Here is a 16,765-nt window from a genome sequence, read left to right as displayed (position 1 = left end):
GGATGGGAGGCTTGCAGGCTGATCTCCGACAGCAAAGTCTAATTAAGGAGAATGGAACAACAGAAGTATAGAATCTCAAAGTTGGAGGAGACCACTGAGGTCATCTAGTCCAACCTTGTATCCCAATTTGACCCTTTTACACGGTTTTGTATGTTTTGTGGTATTTTATGCATTGTGACTTGCCGTTATTTTTATTTATCATAGTTTAGTAATTCTTTATTGTAACTAATAAGTGTAAACTGTTTACTTATTATTTGTTGACCTTTAATTTTATTGTTCATTATTCTATTACAATGGATTGCTGAATACAGTCATAGCTTTGACTTCCAAAACATTCAGAAACCAAAGCGTGCTTTCTGATTGGCTGCAGGAAGCTCCTGCAGCCAATCGGGAGCTGAGGAAGTCCTATTGGACATTTGGCTTCCAAAAATAGTTTGCGAACTAGAATACTCACTTTTTTTTGCGGCGTTCAAGAGCCAAAACATTCGAGAACTAGGCAGTTTGAAAACCAAGTTACGACTGTATTGCTTTATTTGATCTAAGTTGTTTCTTTCAAAGTTATTGTGACTTTTTTTGGGGGGGGTACTGGATCAGATTGTTATTACGTGTGTGACCTTTGCTGTCTATTTTCTTGTTTCTTCAGCTCGTGAATCACCTTATGTATGTATAGTAACATAGAAAGGCAGTGTTATAAATTAAAAGTGAACTGAAATGTACAGTTGTACCTCGGGTTAAGAACTTAATTTGTTCTGGAGGTCCGTTCTTAACCTGAAACTGTTCTTAACCTGAGGCACCACTTTAGCTAATGGGGCCTCCCACTGCCACCACGCAATTTCTGTTCTCATCCTGAAGCAAAGTTCTTAACCCGAGGTACTATTTCTGGGTTAGCAGAGTCTGTAACCTGAAGCGTCTGTAACCTGAAACGTCTGTAACCTGAGGTACCTCTGTACTGCAGGAATGTCAACTAAAGCGTCCATAACAGAAGGACATCCAAGCTCTGCTTAAAAACCTCCAAGGAGGGAGAGTCCAGGTTAGGGCTAGAGGTGAGCTGCTGTCTGGAGAAACAAATGCAAAATATGTGTATTCATGGAAAGTCAGCTTATTGATGGCTACCACCTATGGAGGCAGCAATGCTTCTGAATTCCAGTTGCTGGAAACCACAGGAGGGGAAAGTGGGCTCTTGTGCCCAGGTCCTGCTTGCAGGTTTCCAACAGGCATCTGGTCAGTCATGGTGAGAACGTGATGCTGGACTAGATGGGCCATTGGCCTCATTCAGCTGGCCTCTTCTCATGTTCTTATGAGTTATGCACAGCGCTCCATTTTCAAAGTGTGTTTCCTTTCTGTATTCTATTACCTCGTATGCCACAGCAAGAATAGCATATCCAATTCTAGAGCACAAAAGTAAAACATGCAAGGGAGATGGAGTTGTCCCAAGGTGATCTGGCGCGTTATGAATGTGTCCTGGAAAGCTCCGGTTGTGTGTGGGGTAGGCAGGGCGAGAGAGGGGGGGAGAGGAGTAGAATCAGGCTGTCAGAACAAGCCCATCCCATCGCCCCAAGTCACACAGAGGCTGTCCTAAATAGGGAGACAGCACAGCAGGATCCTCAGCCCTTGAGAAACCAGCAGCCGCTCCTGTCTCCTGCGCCGTCACAACAGCCTCCCAAACGCTCTGATGCTCCTCGTCTCCATGGCATCGCCATGTGATGTTATCGTCAGGAGCAGGGCAGGGTTCTGAGGTCATCCGAGGAACTCAGGCAGGCAAGCACCCAAAGCAGCACGCCTGGAGCACCCTGGCTTTGCCAAGGCTACTGGAGCCTCACACCCTCAAATCCTCAAAAGGATTTGTGGAGGGAGGGAGGTTGGCACCTGCGATGCTCACAAGGGGCATCGCCTCAGCCAGCCTTTGCATCCCTGAATCCCACCAGCGCCACAGTCGCTGGGCCAGAAGGGGCTGGTGCCATGCAGATCTTTGCAATCTGGGCTGTCGTCTGAGGTTTCGTGCGTGCCTTGGGGGTGCTTGTCTCTATGCGAACCTGCCTCCCTGTGTGAGAACCTTCTCTCAGTGCCCTCGACGTCAGAGGGATCAACCAGAGAGAGCCTTTTTGGCGGCTGCTCCCAGGTTGTGAGGTTCCCTCCCAAGAGAGGTCAGACTGGCTTTCTCCATCTTATCCTCCCACTGGTAGGCTAAGAGAGGCCTTTGAAAGCTAAGGCTCAGATGATGCCGATCCACTGGGCTGCCGTCCTGGCAAACTGGATTGGGACACCATATCAAGCTGCATCCCATATTGCGCTTTAGGACAGGAGTGGGAAGGAAATCTGTCTGGATCGACTGGGAGGCTGCCACATCGAGAGGGCAGAGTGAAGCTGTGGGTCAGAAGAGCAGACCCATGGGCAGTGATGGACATTATGTGCATTTGTGTGCAGTGGACGCTTGGGTTGCGAACGTGATCCGTGCGGGAGGCACGTTTGCAACCCACAGCATCCGCAACCTGCAGCACCGTGTCTGCACATGTGCGGGTTGCAATTCGGAGCTTCTGTGCATGTGCAAAGTGTGATTCAGCGCTTCCGTGCATCTGCGAGCGCCGAAACCCAGAAGTAACCCATTTCGGTGCTTCCAGGTTTTGGCGCATCCGTAACCTGAAAATGTGCAACCTGAAGTGTCTGTAACCCGAGGTATGATTGTATTTTAATGAACTGAACAGAATGAAAGGTTATGAGTCATGGGGGTGCAGAGATGGGGTGTGTGACTGGGGGTATGAATGAACTTAGTACTTAGCTTATATCTTTAGTTACTATTTTGTTAATGTTTTTAATATTGCTTTGTGGATTCTAAATGCTGCATTGGTTTGTTAAACACACGACTTGTCACAATTGTGAGGTTTAGCTTATTTTTTAGTTGCTGTTTTGTTAAGTTTTTTATAGATTGCAATTTTTTTTGATAATTTGTTAATTCTCTTATATGACGTATGCTGTATTCGCGATGTGCTATTATGTTTTATTATGTTATGGTTATTTATTGGTTGTTAAGCTGCTTTGAGATTCATTTGAATGAACAGTGGCATAGAAATGCAATCAATCAATCAATCAATCAATCAACCACAGCTGCCCCACCCTTGGCTTATTGCCCACCACTATCATGGCCAGGGACCAGCGCATTGCCAACAGACCCTTGAGATCTGCAAGGCTAACTCCCCCAACACCTGTCCACCAGCTGATATCACTTGTGACATCATCTGATGAGTGGGAGGACAAGGTTAAACCCTGCATTGACAGTGTGTACCAGTTTTGAGCAAGGAACAGGGGCACATAGCCAAAGCAGCAGGATTTTACACACACATGCTGCTCATCAGCTGGTGAGTGGAGGGGTTAAATCCTGCTCATTTCAGCAAAGTTCCTAATTCAGAACCCCTTGCTGAAACAGTCAAGGAAAGGAAGCATGGCAAAAGGAAACCTGGGAACCACAGCAGGGAGATCAGAAGTCATACTAGAATTAGTGAAGAATTAATGCGGGTGGCGCTGTGGGTTAAACCACAGAGCCTAGGGCTTGCCGATCAGAAGGTCAGCGGTTCAAATCCCCGCGACGGGGTGAGCTCCCGTTGCTCGGTCCCTGTTCCTGCCCTCCTCCTTGTAAAGTAACAAAGATTATGGATAATTTTGAAAAATGGAAGTAGTGGAGAACATATTGATATGCAGTCTTAATTATTGTAATAAGGGCCAATGCAGGAGATGGGGGGAAGTCACAAGTCAGAGAATCTCCTAAGATGATTATACAAATTGATTGTAAATTTCTATTGATAAAAATAAATAAAAAATATTTAAAACAACAAATGCGGGAATAATAACACAGTCCCTTAATTAAGTTTGCATTGGTCCTGGCTTTAAAAAAATAAATCTGTTAGTACAAACAACATTCTGAATCACTGTTGTTGTTTTGTGTAAAAATTAATTTTATCAGCCCTCTGATTATTTGCAGTTATTAAAAGCATTTGCATTCGTAACCAAAAAAGAAAAGAAAAGAAAGGAAGCCCCCCCCAATATTCTTAACCTGTCCTCATCTTGTCACTGAGTTCCCCTTGGTGCTTACCAGTACAAAATTAAATGGACTCAACACCTCCATGAAGAGTTCGCTCCACTGGTCTGTGAAAAGAGCATCTTTGAGCCGTTTGTTGATCATGGAGTTCACCTCCTGGAGCCTGAAAACAATTCAAAATTGTCACCAGCTGGCAGGCAAACACTTTGGAAAGAACACTCTGCTCTCCAGGCACTTTCATGGGATAAGGAAAATGGAGGAAAAGTCTCGTGTTCTTATAAATAACCCATTTTTTCCATAAAATATATATACCAATTGATTGTAAAGCAAAAAGTCTCAGAGAGAATAAAACTATAAAACTAACTATAAAAACAATTCTTCAAAAGATAAAATCAGCAATGAACTAAAAACAGATTAAAACTTACAGTAATTTTTAAAAAAGGTTTTTCTAAACAAAAATGGTTTTTTAGCAAACACCAAATAGAGGGCAGGGAAGGCACCTGCCTGGTGTCAATAGGCAGTGAGTTCCAGAGATTAAGTCCCACTCGAGACAAAAAAAAGAAGAAGATTGATTTCTTACAAATGCATAATGGGTATTATGTGGGACCTAGAACAGCGCCAGTTCCGTAGTTCAAAGCAGCTGAGGATTTTTCAAGCCAAGGATCAGAAGGGGCTGAGCTCACCTCACCCACAGGGCTGAAATCCCTTCCTCCACCAACACAGTACAAAAGACTCAGTGGCTCTACAAAACCTCGCCCTGTACCAATTCAAAATCAAAAGGAGAACCTGTTCTGATTCAAGATATGAGAGGGGAAAACCACATAATTGCCAGATAATGGAATCATAGAACTGTAGAGTTTGTGCTGAGGTTTGTGCTGAGTTGATGCTATGTAAAAAAAAATTCTTGGGCATTGTCCTTTTTCAACCATTCTCCGTCTGTGTTACATTCTCCGTTATTGCTTTGCGATGGAAAGAAAAGGCCAAATGGAATATGGAAAAATGGAATGATTATGTGTTTGAATACATACAATCAGAAATATTTGCACAGATAGTGGCAGAGGATAGATGGGAAAACAAATGCCAAAGAATCACAAATAAATGGGCTTTTTACAGGGACTGGATAGAAAGAGGGGAAGCCAACCCTAACATACAAGATCGAATGAACAGACTGTGTACATGGATAAAGATATGAAGAAGGAAGGCCTGACCGGGGGGGGCGGGTTGGAGTGGGGAGGGTGGGGAGGTAAACTGGATGGTATTTTGAATGGATTTTGTTATGTAAGCCCTTTTTCAGAAACCATATATATTAATGCTAAGTAGGTATGCTTTGTAGTATGAATGAATTGTGTTTTGTATTCTTTGTTTATAGAATATATATAATGATGTTACGTTACTAAGTAAATTTAATAAAACAGCTAAAAAAATCCATTCTACGTCAATTTAGGAGAAAGGAAATCGCATCTGAAAATTACAAAAGGGGAGGGAGAATTTGGGGTGACGTGCCTAGATTTGTGAAGATTGCATTAGAGAAACTTGGCTGCAAAAAAACAAACAAACCCTGCAACACTGTGCAAAAATGTATATATTATTAAAATAAAGGTCAGCGGCAAATTTTAAAAAAGGAAAATCTACAAACTGATGTAGATGTTGAAGGAGCTGGGTATGTTTAGCCTGGAAAAGAGGAGGCTGAGAGGAGATATAATAGCCATCTTCAAATATCTGAAGGGCTGTCACATGGAAGATGGAGCAAGTTTGTTTTCTGTTGCTCCGGAGGGTAAGACCCAAATTAATAGATTCAAGTTACAAGGAAAGAGATTCCAACTAAGCAGCAGGAAGAAATTTCTAACAGTAAGAGCGGTTCGAAAGTGGAGATCGTGGAATCTCCTATGTGGGGCTACCTTTGAAGGTAACCCGGAAACTGCAACTAATCCAGAATGCGGCAGCTAGACTGGTGACTGGGAGTGACCGCTGAGGCCATATAACACCAGTCCTGGCTCCCAGTACGTTTCCAAGCACAATTCAAAGTGTTGGTGCTGACCTTTAAAGCCCTAAATGGCCTCAGTCCAGTATACCTGAAGGAGCGTCTCCACCCTCATCATTCAGCCCAGACACTGAGGTCCAGCTCTGAGGACCTTCTGGCGGTTCCCTCCCTGTGAAAAGTGAGGTTACAGGGAACCAGGCAGAAGGCCTTCTTGATATTGGCGCCCGCCCTGCGGAATACCCTCCCATCAGATGTCAAGGAAATAAACAACAATCTGACTTTTAGAAGACATCTGAAGACATCTGTTTAGGGAAGTTTCTAATGTTTGATTGTGCTTTTAATTCTGTTGGGAGCTACCCAGAGTGGCTGGAGAAACCCAGCCAGATGGGTGGGGTATTTATTTTTCTTCGTCTTCTTTTGAGGGTTTTTTAAGCAGAGGTTTGATGGCCATCTCTCATGGATGCTTTAGTTGAGATTCCTGCATTTCAGGGGGCTGGACTAGATGTCCCCCAAGGTCGCTTCCAACTCTACGATTCTAAGTAGGGAGAATGAAACTTAAAGGTTGTGGGGGGAGGATGAGAAAGGGAGAGAAACTAAATCAGGCAGATTTGGCCATCTCTAGTCCCAGAGCACCGTTCATTCACCCTGCAGAGTTGTGTTGGATGGGAGTTCACACACACTTAAACACACACTCTACTGACATGCTCTGCCAAAAGGGCAGTCCATGGCGGATCCATTTCCTTACCCAATGGTGATCATGTCTGTGTCGTTGGAGTCCCCAGTGTTGAGGTGCAGGAGCGAGGTCACGTCGGTGGGAGGCATGGCTGTACCAACGTTCCAGGTCACGATAGTGATGCTAAGAGGAAACAGGGAGCCTGGCGTCAAGGGTCATTAATATTAAACTCAAGGCTGGATGACTGTCACACACTTTATTTGGAGCTGCCCTTGGGCCTGGTTCGGAAGCTCCAGCTGGGGCAGAATGCTGAAGCCAGACTGCTGACGGGAGCTTCTGGTCAAGAACATGCACCCCCCTTGTTAGAACACCTCCACTGGCTGCCCATCTGAACAACTTTGGTCCAAGGTACCACAGGGAAGACTTGAACCCGGTATGTTTCTGAGCACAATTCAAAGTGTTGGTGCTGACCTTTAAAGCCCTAAACAGCCTCGGCCTAGTATACCTGAAGGAGCGTCTCCACCCCTATCGTTCAGCCTGGACACTGAGGTCCAGCACCGAGGGCCTTCTGGTGGTTCCGTCACAGCAAGAAGTGAGGTTACAGGGAACTAGGCAGAGGGCCTTCTCAGTGGTGGTGCCCACCCTGTGGAACTCCCTCCCATCAGATGTCAAGGAAATAAACAACTATCTGACTTTTAGAAGACATCTTAAGGCAGCCCTGTTTAGGGAATTATTTAATGTTCAATGTTTTATCGTGTTTTTAATATTCTGTTTGGAGCCACCCAGAGTGGCTGGGGAGACCCAGCCAGAGGGGCGGGGTATTATTATTATTATTATTATTATTATTATTATTATTATTATTATATGTCCTAGCTTGAGCACAGAAATCACCTGTAGGAGCATCACTGGTTGTTCCCCAAGCTAGTGAAGCTCATTTGACAACAAGAAACCAAGCCTTTAGTGTCATCGGCCCAGTCCTGTGGAACTCTCGGCCACTAGAAAGTCAGCAGGTGCCTTCTGTGCCAACTTTTAAGCACCTGCCGAAAACATTTCTGCTCTGTCAGGCCTATGCAGGCAATTAAGAACACCGTTGGGATTCCATTCCACCTTTTGCTGCAGACATGGGATTGTTGCGTGTCACATGACTGTTTACATTCCAGCACAGATTGCTGGCATGAGCGGAACTTCGGCTCTGTATAGTTGTTTTTAGCTCTCTCTCCGAGAAGACGGCAAGGAGAGACGACATGTTTCTTTGTCCTGATTTATGTTTAATAAATGCGTAGCTTAGTATGTATCTACAGCCTCAAGCCTCTTCTGTTGCGCAGTATACACTGCTGAGCAAAGTGTGCTCAAGTCTGTAAGCTTGGGTCGCTGATGTACGTCGGAGCAGAGGTTGAGGAATCTCCACAACAAGGCTGAGAGGGAGACATCCCAGCTGGGGCTGAGACCCCCCGATTCCAACAAACACACCCTTCCACATTGGTTAATTGATGTCTGTTTTTAACTCTCTAACCTTTTCACAGTTTTTATTTTACTATTTTTTTATGTTTTATTGCTGTAAACCACTTTTTTTTTTTTTTGACATAGCGGAATATAAGTACAGTTAACCTTGGTTGTTGAACGCTCTGGACGTCGGACCTTTTGGCTTTTGAACGCCAACAACCCGGAGTGAATGCTTCCGTTTTTGAAGGATTTTTGGAAGTCAAACGGCTTTCGAGGTGCATTTCTCCATCTTTTTCAATGGATTTTGCCAACAGCCCCATTGTGCCTAGGTTGTCAAACGTTTCAGAAGTCGAACCAGAATGGATTACGTTCGACAACTGAGGTTCCACTGTATTTTAATAAGTAAAATAAAATAATAATTATGGGTTGTGGTTATTAGTATCATCTTTGTGCCCCTCACCCTAAAGTCCCAAGGAAGGTTACAACATTAATTTGCACTATTAAAAACAGTTTAAACAACTTACAGTCAAAAGATAAGGTAGGTCCCTGATAGGGTTGCCATATTTTGAAGAGCAAAAAAGAGGACACATTTGCCAACTTACTGTATTTTCCCGTGTATAACACGCCTCCGTGTATAAGACGACCCCTATTTTATGGGACTCCAAATTAAGGAAATGGGGAAAGATTGCACAGAGTTGTTGAAGTTTGGGGTGGGGGATTGCCGACAATCACCTGCCTGACCACCACTGCCAATCACACGCCTCGACGAACCCACCAATCATCTGCCCATCAATCGCCCGCCCAATTGCCGCAGCAACAGCCAATCGCCTTGCCACAACCACCAATCCCCCACCCAATCGCCGCTGACATCTCCTGCTCACAGCTGCCACCAATCGCCCATCCTCACTCTGCACTATCTGTGTATAAGATGACTCCCATTTTTTAATAATAAAAAAATCATCTTATACATGGAAAAATACGGCAAACTTTTAACTACGGATCACTATGAAGAAAGAGGACATGTCCTGGAAAAAAAGGACACATGGCAACCCTAAAACTGTCGAAAGCCAGAGTGGCAACCCTAAAGTAAGCTGGACTGAGGCTTGCTAGGCTGAGATTCAGCTAGCCAGAAACACTTATTTTCACATTCACACCTGCACACCAGGCATGCAGGGAGGGTCTGTGCAGATGAAGTTGCCCCCCCCCCCCCATCAACAAACCACAGACAGAGTTTCCTTGCCTCACCCCAGACACCATCATTCAGCTGCAGGCTTTTGAGACGTGGTGTTTCATCTGAGACAAGCAGCTTCCAAGAATTTTGCAGATCAAGACAGTGACAGCCTTTGAACACCCCAGTATTTTATGCCTCAACTACCTCCTCATTAATTCATACATCACACAGGCATCTTCTAGGTGTAGTTTTAGACATCTTAAAAAGGTTATTTAGACAAGCTTACGCTGCCACGTGAGTGACCTAGTTTTGCATTTTTGCCATGCTGGTTTTTTTACCTCAGACTTCATTATGTTGATTATGTACAGGAGTACATATAGCAGTACAGAAATTTATGCATAAATGAATACATATTTATACAGAAGATGCTAACTTCTTTTATTTATTACCTCTGCCTGCCACACTACAGTATAAACTTCTTCGGGGCAGTTTAGAATAAATAAGTTTTGAAAAAACAGCTAAAAGCAAAACATAAAACCGTTTAGGGGAGGGAGAATCCTGCATTACTTGTTATTTATAAAGCTTGGATGAACAGAAAAGTCTCTGTCTGGCGCAAAAATGACCTCCAAGATAACACCACTTGAGCCTCCCTGGGAAATCTGTTCCATTACCAAGGGGCCACCACCAAAAAAGTCCCTCTCCTTAGTGGGGTCCAACGATACCTGGAGGCATCAGACTGACCCCCTTGGATGCTAGCATCCACCAGACATTCAGATGTTGTTAATAGATCCTCCAAGTGTCTCTGTTCTACAGATTTACAGAAGCTGTCCCAGTTTCTAATTTGTTTTTCCTTAGGACATCCCTATTTTCATCAGAGAAATGTTGGAGAGTATGGAGTTATGTGACCCCCCCCCCCCGAGCCAAGGAGATAACTAACTATACAACCTTTAGAAGACATCTGAAGGCAGCCCTGTATAGGGAAGTTTTTTAATGTTTAAAGTTTTATTATGGTTTTATTATGGGATGTGAGTGGCGCTGTGGTGTAAACCACAGAGCCTTGGGCTTGCTGATCGGAAGGTCGGCGGTTTGAATCCCCATGCCGGGGTGAGCTCCCTTTGCTCGGTCCCTGCTCCTGCCAACCTAGCAGTTTGAAAGCACGTCAAAGTGCAAGTAGATAAATAGGTACCACTGCGGCGGGTAGGTAAACGGTGTTTCTGTGCACTGCTCTGGTTCGCCAGAAGCGGCTTAGTCATGCTGGCCACATGACCCGGAAGCTGTACGCCGGCTCCCTCGGCCAATAAAGCGAGATGAGCGCCGCAACACCAGAGTAGTTCGCGACTGGACTTAACTGTCAGGGGTCCCTTTACCTCTATATCTTGGAAGGTGCCCAGAGCGGCTGGGGAAGCCCTGTCAGATGGGTGGGGACAGTGCTTTTTTCTGGTGGGGACGCAGGGGGATGCATACCCCTAAACATTTTGTGAATCTTTGTACTTTTGTCCATTTACTGTATTTATTTTCCCTGATTTGAACTATAAAATGGTGATTTTCCTTGAGTCAAAATGAGAGTACACCTAAACATTTTTTAAGAAAAAAAAAGTATTGGCAGGGTATACAACAACAGCAATTGAATAAGATGTCCCTATTTTCATTGGATAAATGTTGGAGGGTATGTAATAATTTTATTATTTATGCCCCACCCATCTGACTGGGTTGCCCCAGCCACTCTGAGCAGCTTCCAGCAAAATATAAAAACGCAAGAAAACATCAAACATTTTTAAAAATCCCCATAAAGGGCTGCCTTTGGGTGAACTACAAAACTTTTGTTGGACTACAAAACCCATCGGATGCAGCCAGCATGGCCAATGATCATGGAACTAGAGTCCTGCAACAGCAAAGCCATGACAACACTGTATCCAACTAACCCCCAGTTAAAACCTCGCTTTGGCTACAAATGTACCAAAGGACCTTGGCAGAGACAGTCTCTGGCTCAGCTGCTTAGGGCAGGGTGCTGATAATGCCAAGGTTGCAGGTTCAATCCTTGTATGAGACAGTTCAATATTCCTGCATTCCTACGATCCATGATTCTTTCGGCCTTCCCTGCAGGGCTGTCATTAGCCAGGGATGGGGCTGACGTCCTCATGATGTTCTCCAAGACTCCCGGCACCTGCACAGCGAGCAGCCAGGGATAAAGGGAGCTGTCGTCAACCAATGGGCACTAATACAATTTAAACACCCTGACCGTTTGGCACGTGCCATTTTCAGAGGCCACTGTGCTAATATGATTGGCGTGGCCAGCTGGAATGCTCAGTGCCTGGCAGAAGCTCCCGGAGGGCCACTGGCCACGGCAGGCTCCCTGGCAATAAATCCCAGGGCATTAACACAATTAAACCGCATATGCGGGAAGGCGCCAGTTAGCGTCAGCAAAAAGGACTCGCTGCAGGTGCAAGGGGGGCGGGCTGCTGCTCCATGGGAGAAGAGCTTGCTTGGCCCTCCAGCAGGAAAGAGCTGGTTCCAAGTCGCTGATGCCAGGCATCCTGGTAGCCCCATTGTGCGGGGGGCAGAGGGAATGACTGGTGGCTCTCTAGTTGTCGGATTCTCAGTTCCCGTCAGCTCCAGCCAGCAGGATGCAATGTCCAGATTGGACCCAACCCTAGCCTGCATCGCTGGGAAGTTGGGTTGTGAAATGAGGGCACAATTTAGGAAGCCACAGGGAAGGACACACACAGAGACACACCTACAGGATTGCTCCTAAAGGAGCGAAGCCCAGTTTTTCTTACCAGCTCACTGGCACTATGCCGAAAGGGACAATAGTTATGAACCATAAAAACAAGCCTCAGTACAAAGGTCTTATGGCAAAGGCTTAAAGATAAGACCGGTTTGGCCCGTTTAATGTTGCAATAATTATAACGAGGTTTGCTGTAAAAAGGTGGTCTACTCTCTCATTCATAGTGTGAAGCAGCAGCGGCGGCGGCAAAAAATAAAATAGGCTAATGCAATTCTAGGCTGCATCAATAGAAGTCCAGAGTCCAGATCAAGGGAAGTGATAGTGCCACTCTATTCTGCCTTGTTCAGACCACATCTGGGGTTCTGTGTCCAATTGTGGGCACCCCAGATTAAGTAGGCTAATGACAAGCCAGAAGGTGCGCAGAGGAGGGCAAACAAGATGATGAAGAGTCTGGGACTCAAACCTTAAGAGAAACGGTTGAGGGAGTTATAATATCAATATTATAATAAATTGTTGTTGTTATATTTTATTATTTATTATTTATACCCTGCCCATCCGGCTGGGTTTCGCCAGCCACCCTGGGTGGCTCCCAACAAAATTAAAAGCACAATAAATATCAAACATTAGAAACTTCCCTAAACAGGGCTGCCTTCACATGTCTTCTAAAAGTCAGATAGTTCTTTATTTCCTTGACAGCTGATGGGGGGGGGGTGTTCCGCAGGCCGGGCGCCACTACCGAGAAGGCCCTCTGCCTGGTTCCCTGCAACCTCACTTCTCACAATGAGGGAACTGCCAGAAGGCCCTCGGAGCTGGACCTCAGTGTCTGGGCTGAACGATGGGGGAGGAGATGCTCCTTCAGGTATACTGGGCTGAGGCCATTTAGGGCTTTAAAGGTCAGCACCAACACTTTGAATTGTGCTTGGAAACGTACTGGGAGCCAGTGTAGGTATTTCAGGACCGGTGTTATATGGTCTTAGTGGCCACTCCCAGTCACCAGTCTAGCTGCCGCATTCTGGGTGTGTTTAGCCTGAAGGAGGAGACTGAGAGGTGATATGAGAGCTGTCTTCAAATATCTGAAGGAGGATGTTGGATATGGGAAATGGAGCAAGCTTGTTATTTGCTGCTCCAGAGGGTAGGGTCCAAAGCTGCTCAACAGTGAAATGGACTGCCTGAGAAGGTAGCCAAACTCTTCTTCACTGGAGTTTCCTAAACAGAGGTTGAATGCTCATCTGTTAAGGGTTCTTTAGCTGTGATTCTGGAATTGCTGGGGGTGGACTAGATGATGCTTGGGGACAGCTTCGAACTCTACGATTCTACGACTGAATGTTGGGCATCGGGATTCATCAATATCTAGAGGGACAATACATGAAAGTCTTTCAATAAAAACTACAGTGGTACCTCGCGTTACAGACACTTCAGGTTACAGACTCCGCTAACCCAAAAATAGTACCTCGGGTTAAGAACTTTGCTTCAGGATGAGAACAGAAATCGTGCTCCGGTAGTGCGGCAGCAGGAGGCCCCATTAGCTAAAGTGGTACCTCAGGTTAAGAACAGTTTCAGGTTAAGAACAGACCTCCAGAACGAATTAAGTTCTTAACCCAAGGTACCACTGTATATCTATCTATTTACAGTATCTATCTATCTACAGTATCTATCTATCTACAGTATCTATCTATCTGGACACAAGCTCCCCAACCCCAACACAATACAATTTGCATCTCACTGACCCTCCTCTGCTTCAAAATACAACCTTCCTCCTAACTCAGGGGTAGGCAACCTAAGGCCCAGGGGCCAGACCCGGGTCAATCACCTTCTAAATCCGGCCCGCGGACGGTCCGGAAATCAGCGTGTTTTTACATGAGTAGAATGTGTCTTTTTATTTAAAATGCATCTCTGAATTATTTGTGGGGCCTGCCTGGTGTTTTTACATGAGTAGAATGTGTCCTTTTATTTAAAATGCATCTCTGAATTATTTGTGGGGCATAGGTATTCCTTCATTTCCCCCCAAAAAATATAGTCCGGCCCACCACATGGTCTGAGGGACGGTGGACCAGTCCATGGCTGGAAAAGGTTGCTGACCCCTGTCCCAACTGCTCTTGGTCCCTCACCCCACCACCTGAGCCATCGCTCCCCCATCACGCCCAGTCTGCCTCACCGAAACTCATTGTCCTGCTTGGTGTGGGGCTGGCCGAGTCGCATCAGAAAGCTTTCCTTGAGATTCATGTTGCTGCTGCCCAGGTCCTGGGATTTGGGGGGCTGCCGGAGCCTGCCATACGAGACGATGTCCTCCGACTCAGCCTTGGAGAGCATGGCGGACTTAGAGGGGCCCACCCTTCCTCCGCCTGAGATGTACTCGCTCGAGATGGCTTTCGGGAGGGACATGGGCCGGTGCGAGGAGCCGGAGCGACCCAGGTAGATGTGGTCACTGGATTCGGCCTTTGGGAGAGTGTCCTTGAGTTCCACCGTGGCGAGGATGCCAGTGCTCAGTGGGTCCAGGCCGCAAAGTTCTGGGAGCACACCCCGGCTGGGTGACTGGCTGAGTTTCATGGAGGGAGAGACGTTGGATTGGGATGACGAGCTGCCGGAAGCTGGAGACAATGGCCGTAACTCTACCGGAGAACGCAGGTTTGGGGTGTTGAATGCATGGACGCCCCCAGAGCCCTCCGGCTGGGCTCTGTTGAGATCCAAGGAGAGAGGCTGGTTCTGTCTCTCAGACGCCGAATGGCGAGACCCGTCGGGCTGCAACCGGTTGTGGAAAGAGTCAAACAGCGAGTCAGACCTAGTCCCACTTGACAGGTTTCCTCCGGTATACACGGCATTGCTTGATCCCTCAGGCTGGTACCGGACTGTCCCATCTGAGGCGTACTGGTTGCTGGCAGGAGAGAACAGCCCTGGCGATGCCAATCCTGTGATACTGTTGCGTGGAGACACCGGCTGGGACCCGATGGGGGAGGACGGGCCTTGGTCCCTGCTGCCACGGTGACTGGACTCCATCTTGAAGAAGGGGGGAGAAAAGGGCAGAGCACATTAGACAGCTGCGTGGCATGTGAGGCCCTGCCTGCCAGCCTATCTTCACACAAAGATGCCCACAACGACCCTGGCAGGTGCGAGGAACCCGTCTCAATTGTGCCCACAAATTCTGCAGCAGCGTCCGCAGAACAGAGCCAAGCAAGGTCATGGCTAGAGCTGGGCCCTGATGGGAATTCTCTGCAAGGAGGTTTTTGCAATACATCTGGCATGTCCCCGTGGGGTCACTGCAACCTCCTTCCTTCTCATCTTCTCCTCCAGAGCTGGCTACGACCACATCGCCCATGCAAGAGAACTTCCCTGACTCTTAACCTCAGGAACGGACAGACAGAGGGTACACCATGTCTCTGTATACAATCGCGGCCCTTTGAGATGACCTGGGATCTCAGCATCAACTCCTAACCCTGCCTTCTTCTGCATGTTCACCAGACCTTCTGAAGAAGCCCTTGTAGCACCCTGGGGCAATGAACTCCAGGCGGCAGTTGTGAAACAGTGTGGATTCCTTCAGATACCAGGTAGCTTGCTCCCAGCCCAAATTCAATAGAAACTGGGAACACAGGAAACTACCTTCTACTGAATCAGACCATTGGTCCACCCAGCTTGGTGTTGCCTCCACTGACTGGCTCTCCAGAGTTTCAATCTCTCCTATCCTTGCCTGGAGATGCCAGGGACTGAACCTGGGACCTTCCACGTGGAAAAAATAAATAAATACTCTGCCACTGAACGCCAGCCAAGTTGTTTTCAGTGACACACCAGTTTCCGTGGCTCCCAACAGCCTTTGACAACTCCCTGCTCTTTTTTCCAGATCGACACACACAGGCACCTACAACATGGGTGGCTAGCCGGTCACCCTCCAGATGTTACTGGGCTCCCGTCATCCCTGACCCTTGACTGAGGGGTTAACAGGAGCTGGAGTCCCAGCAATGTCTGGACAGGGCCCAAGGGAACTGTCCAATTCCTGAAGTTCCCATGGTCCCCCTTCCACCCCATAGCAAAAGAGCGTTTATCGTGAATTTAGGGTCAGATCTGAAACACATCAAGAGACTTCATTTCCCTGACGCTTCCTGGCACAGTACCCAAATCCATCCAAACAGGGAGAATTCATGGCCTTCCTCTGACGAATCACTTTCCATGCCACCATGCTCAGATTCTCCAGGTGGCAGGAGGTTGGCATCGCTTTCCTGTGCCAACAGCCGTGGAACGTTGGGGCTGAGGGTTCTCTCTCCTGGGAAAGAAGCTTGGGCAAGTGGCCAGCGGCCAGCCAGGGTCTGAAGGGGGAAGGTTAGGGTTCAAGGTTATGACTGGTGGAGCCTTATATGGTTGGGACTCAGGCTACCAGAAAGACTATCTCCCTCTACGAACCTGCCCAGGTGGCACAACCCTTGGGTAAGCACCTCCTCTCGGTCCCAACAACATCAGAGGCACAGCTTTCGGTGACACGAGGGAGAGCCTTTTCAGTGACTGCACCCAGATTGTGGGATTCCCTCCCCAGAGAGGACAGGCTGGCTCCTTCTGCCAGCAAGCTAACACCTTCCTGTTTCAAAGGCAGGCCTTTGAAAATTGTCACACAGGTGAGGCTGTCAGGGCAAACTGGGTTTGAACTGCTGGCTCCAAATATGTTCCGATGTGGTTTAATAACTATTTTTAACTAGTTTGTTCACATTAAAGGTAAAGGTAAAGGGCCCCCCGATTGTTAGGTCCAGTCGTGGATGACT

General features: G+C 46.9%; 1 protein-coding gene across 3 annotated transcripts in view; it reads right to left on the bottom strand.

The window, feature by feature from the left end:
- Window positions 1-16,765, bottom strand: part of INPP5J (inositol polyphosphate-5-phosphatase J) — a 36,979-nt gene that overhangs the window by 15,339 nt on the left and 4,875 nt on the right. For all 3 annotated transcript variants that reach the window (XM_028710104.2, XM_077920019.1, XM_077920018.1), the window contains exons 2-4: window positions 14,179-15,017; window positions 6,757-6,867; window positions 4,085-4,193 (exon numbers count right to left, since the gene is read on the bottom strand). In XM_028710104.2, the coding sequence (XP_028565937.2) occupies window positions 4,085-4,193; window positions 6,757-6,867; window positions 14,179-15,017 (1,059 nt within the window). The remainder of the gene's footprint in view (window positions 1-4,084; window positions 4,194-6,756; window positions 6,868-14,178; window positions 15,018-16,765) is intronic.

This window comes from Podarcis muralis, chromosome 16 (assembly GCF_964188315.1).
Source record: "Podarcis muralis chromosome 16, rPodMur119.hap1.1, whole genome shotgun sequence".
In the NCBI taxonomy this organism is placed as follows: Eukaryota; Metazoa; Chordata; class Lepidosauria; order Squamata; family Lacertidae; genus Podarcis; species Podarcis muralis.
The sequence above is the reverse complement of the archived record's forward strand: the minus strand, read 5'-3'. Positions and strand labels throughout refer to the sequence as shown.